At 30.6% G+C, this 3707-nt stretch overlaps 1 protein-coding gene across 2 annotated transcripts; it reads right to left on the reverse strand.

The window, feature by feature from the left end:
• Positions 1-211: 211 nt before the first annotated feature.
• LOC105628078 (Nucleotide/sugar transporter family protein) lies at positions 212-3490 on the reverse strand. 2 transcript variants are annotated; one of them, XM_020676843.3, is made up of 9 exons: positions 3310-3490; positions 3155-3201; positions 2470-2590; positions 2073-2257; positions 1769-1836; positions 1520-1652; positions 1239-1400; positions 869-1141; positions 212-498 (listed from the first exon to the last, which is right to left on the reverse strand). In XM_020676843.3, the coding sequence occupies exons 3-9, from the start codon at positions 2588-2590 to the stop codon at positions 409-411; spliced, it is 1032 nt and encodes a 343-aa protein (XP_020532502.1). In that variant the 5' UTR covers positions 3155-3201; positions 3310-3490; the 3' UTR covers positions 212-408. The 2 variants fall into 2 exon arrangements, with proteins under 2 accessions (XP_020532502.1, XP_012064802.1); XM_012209412.4 differs by having other exon boundaries at positions 2470-2593; positions 3310-3489.
• Positions 3491-3707: the final 217 nt, after the last annotated feature.

The raw sequence follows: 3707 nt of genomic DNA on the forward strand, positions 1-3707 counted from the left end.
AAATTAATAGTCTATTAGTCAATTTCTATCGGACGATAATCTTTTTTACTACTTGTACGACCCGTGTACTTGTGGATTGCATATTCTGAAAGGAAATACAACGTATATAAAACTTTATAATGATTTATCATTTTTACAATATAATGAATTGATAATTGATATAAATCATGAATCATATATATTAATAAAAAAAAACTATTGAAATGAAATATCTATTAACAGTTCCATAATTCCATTGATAAAGATTTTTTTTACTTGAATTAAACAAATAAAGAAAGAGTGTTTATTAAAAGAATCAAAATCATTTCCTCACTTACACTCAACAAAATGTTTACACCAAACAACACCCTCTTATCTGGACCCCACCCTTTAATTAAAAAAAAAAAAAAAAGAAAAATCCTATTTTACTTAGACGAGAGAGTCCTTTGCTGATTTCTTTGCCTCGAGGCTTTCTTTGTCTTGCATAGCTAAGAGTGGTGTGTTATCCTTGTCCTTCATCTGAAACAGGAAACACTATTTCTCAGTCACATATGTATTTGATCCATAACCAAAAATTATCCTTTTTAAATAATTTTCTATTTATTAATTATTAGCAAAACGATAAATGACTCAACTCGTGAACTATTTGAGGCTTGACTTTAAAAAAGCTCGTTCGACCTCGAATCGTTAACAAGCTTAAGCCTATTTATGGAACTCATTTAATATACAGTCCAAACTTGAGCGAGGAATTCTTTTTTAATTATAAATTATAAACGAGTCAAGTTTAAGCATCCATTCTCATATTCTAATCGAATTCGGACAGGCTTAGCTCCTTATTAGTGAGGGGGAAAAAAAAAAAAAAGAGAGAGGAAGGGAATTAAGAAGGTACCTGAGGCCCCAAAGAAAGGTCAGTTGATTGTTTTTTCTTATTCTCTTGGGTGCAGAAATAAGAGTATAAGCCCATGCCAAAAATGGCAACAAGAATCCCAATAATGTTTCTCATTGTGAAAGGGTCATGCAATAATGTATACCCAAAAGCAAGAACAAGGCAAGTTTTGAGGTGACCAAGAACTTGATATGTAACTGGTGATGTCTTCCCTATAACCATGAAAGTGCTAAAATTTACAGACACTGATATAAGGCATGAGAGGATGATAAAAGCCTGCAAAAATGTTAAAAAATGTTATTACTGTTTAAATGTAATTAATTTGATAACAAGAAGATAAAAGGGAAGTAGAGAATTATATATATATACATACCAAGACAATAGGAGAATATTTGTAAGCAAAAACATTCTTTTTGGTCAAAAATTGATCAACCAAAGGGCCTGAGACAAAAAGAATTGCTGCTTGAAATGGAGCAGACTGATAAAGCAACTGTGTAGAAGACACATTGAGCCTCTTTTGTATTGTATTTGTAAGCTGAATTAAGAAACTAAGTTAAAGAATTATTATATATTGTGAGTCCATCCATATATTTAATATAAATGCTAAATTATCAAGAAAATAATTAAATAATATGGTATTAAAAGAAAGGATACAATTTGGCCAACACATGTGGTTACAATGGCTAGCAGAGAGAGAACTGTCCCAAGAACATTGAGTTGGAGATCTGTCACTGAAGCAATGCCAACTCCGATGAGCAAGAGGAATAGAGCTAATTTAATTTTCTGGCTGCAAGGGAAAAAAAAAAGAGAAAAAAAAAATTATAGTGAGATTTTAGAAAATTGTTTTTCAATCAATATTGCAAATAGTGAAATTGTATATATATATATAAATATATTAGTAACCTGAATTGTTTTTTGAGGAAAAGAGTTTCCAATAGAACAGTGAATGGTATGATTGCAAGTTTGGTCATCTGCAACAATATTTTAAAAAAAATCATTAAATTTAAATCCAATTGCTAACAAAACCCATTTCTTTATATGTGAAATAGTGAAAATCCTTCTAATAATTATCTTTACAAAAAAAGAAGAAGAAAGATAGAAATGTCTAATATAAAATCAGACTAAGAGATAGACGCTCGAAATACTTGATTCGAATACTCGAATTGAGATTTGAAAATAATTAGTGAAAATAAATAGAGAGGTTTACCTGGTAGAATCCAATGGAATTGAAACCGAGACTCAAATTCAGAAGGCCAATAGAAACACCATTAAGAATGCCAAAAAGCATCACAGTCTTCATGTCAATGGCTTTGGACTCAAATAAGTTGAAACGTTGTGCACAGTGAAGAGTGCAGAAAGTTACCATGAGGTGCCAACTAGTGAGAGTTGTTGCTAAATATACCCAAAACAAGAAATAAAGAAAAGAAATTAATTGAATAATATTAAACAAATTAATTGAATAATATTAAACAAAGGGCATGAAAAAAATATTTGAATATTACAAACTCCATATTGAACTCAAATTAAATCCACAAATTTATTTTTGATAATTATTATCAAATAAAATAATGATAAATTAAGAGTAAACAAAGAAGTTGATTTACCAAAGGGGAAGCCAAGATTGCTCATCAAAGCTTTATTGCATATAACAATAGAGACAGATGATGCCACTGAAAGAAACAGTGCACCAATAACACCCAACTGAAAGCTTGACATTTCTCCCATCTTCTGCCAAAATAAAATAAGGTTAGGCTCAAATTTATACCATATCTCAAAATGCTTTGGAGTCAAAAAAAAAAAAAAATTCCCTCGAATATCTCAACGCTCTTTTTCGGTATAAGACGACCTCTCCCTTTAAATGTTTTTCCACTCGTCGAACTTTAATTTTATAGAGTCATCCGGTGAATTCAAGTGTATATTATCACTTGAGCCACTCTTAATAAGTTGGAGACAAAAATAATCTTTATTCTATTTCGTAGCTATATGTAATGATGCTAGTTGGTAGCTTATTAGCTATAAAGTTAAACAAATTTATTAAAAAATCGAAAAGATTGCTTGATAGATTAGCTCTATCTGTAAACAAATCTTTTTGATTGCTGAGTCCAATTATGCGTTGTCTATAATTTAACGAACAATTAATAAGCTACAGGGTACGTAGATTGTGATTATTTATTTATTTTATTTACCAGCCCCAACAAATTACATTGTGTGCTTCATGTAAAACCTTTTTGCATAAAATCTTCAAAAATTCATATCATTAAGGACCAAGAAAGAAGAAGATAAACGTACCTGCAAAAAATTTATTCAATAAGAGATTCTTGGAGTTGTAAGGAGCCCTGAAAATCCAGAAAAAAAAAGAAGAAAGAAAGATTGTAATGTCATGCATATACAAACATAAAGAACTCCAAAATGGTATCCAAGACCCACAAATTAAGAACACAAACCTTTGAAAAATATAAAAATTGCTTATATATGCAAGAAATAGGGCTCCTACAACTCCAGAATCCTGCCAGTAAAGATAAGGAATGGTGGAGATGAAAATGAGAGAGGTTTGAGCTTATTAAGACTCAAGAAAGGAAGAGATTAAGTGACAGTTGGCTTGTGAGAGAATGCAAGTTTAGGAGCCTTATATGAGGGTGGGAGTGTTTGGTGCCTAACTCTGAAATATTAGTTATTTGTTTGGTTTTTTGGTTTTCTATCATGTGGGTTCTCACTTCCACAAGCAAGTTGGTTGAGCCAAGATTACAGTCAAATCTGGTAAGAGTTCCATTTCAGTTTATAAAACCATCATTTTCTTCTAAAACCCTTTCTTTTTTTTTAATCAATTTAAAATTTTATGTTT

The sequence above is a fragment of the Jatropha curcas genome, chromosome 1 (assembly GCF_041381405.1).
Source record: "Jatropha curcas cultivar XTBG-Jc1 chromosome 1, XTBG_Jcur_1.0, whole genome shotgun sequence".
NCBI lineage: Eukaryota > Viridiplantae > Streptophyta > Magnoliopsida > Malpighiales > Euphorbiaceae > Jatropha > Jatropha curcas.

Bases quoted from the DNA above. Each gene is read 5' to 3' on its own strand.
- LOC105628078 (XM_020676843.3), bottom strand. From the start codon at position 2,590: ATGGGAGAAATGTCAAGCTTTCAGTTGGGTGTTATTGGTGCACTGTTT. The intron at 1,142-1,238 runs GTATGTATATAT...ACATTTTTGCAG, and splicing joins AATATTCTCCTATTGTCTTG to GCTTTTATCATCCTCTCATG. The intron at 499-868 runs GTACCTTCTTAA...TTCCTGTTTCAG, and splicing joins ACCTTTCTTTGGGGCCTCAG to ATGAAGGACAAGGATAACAC.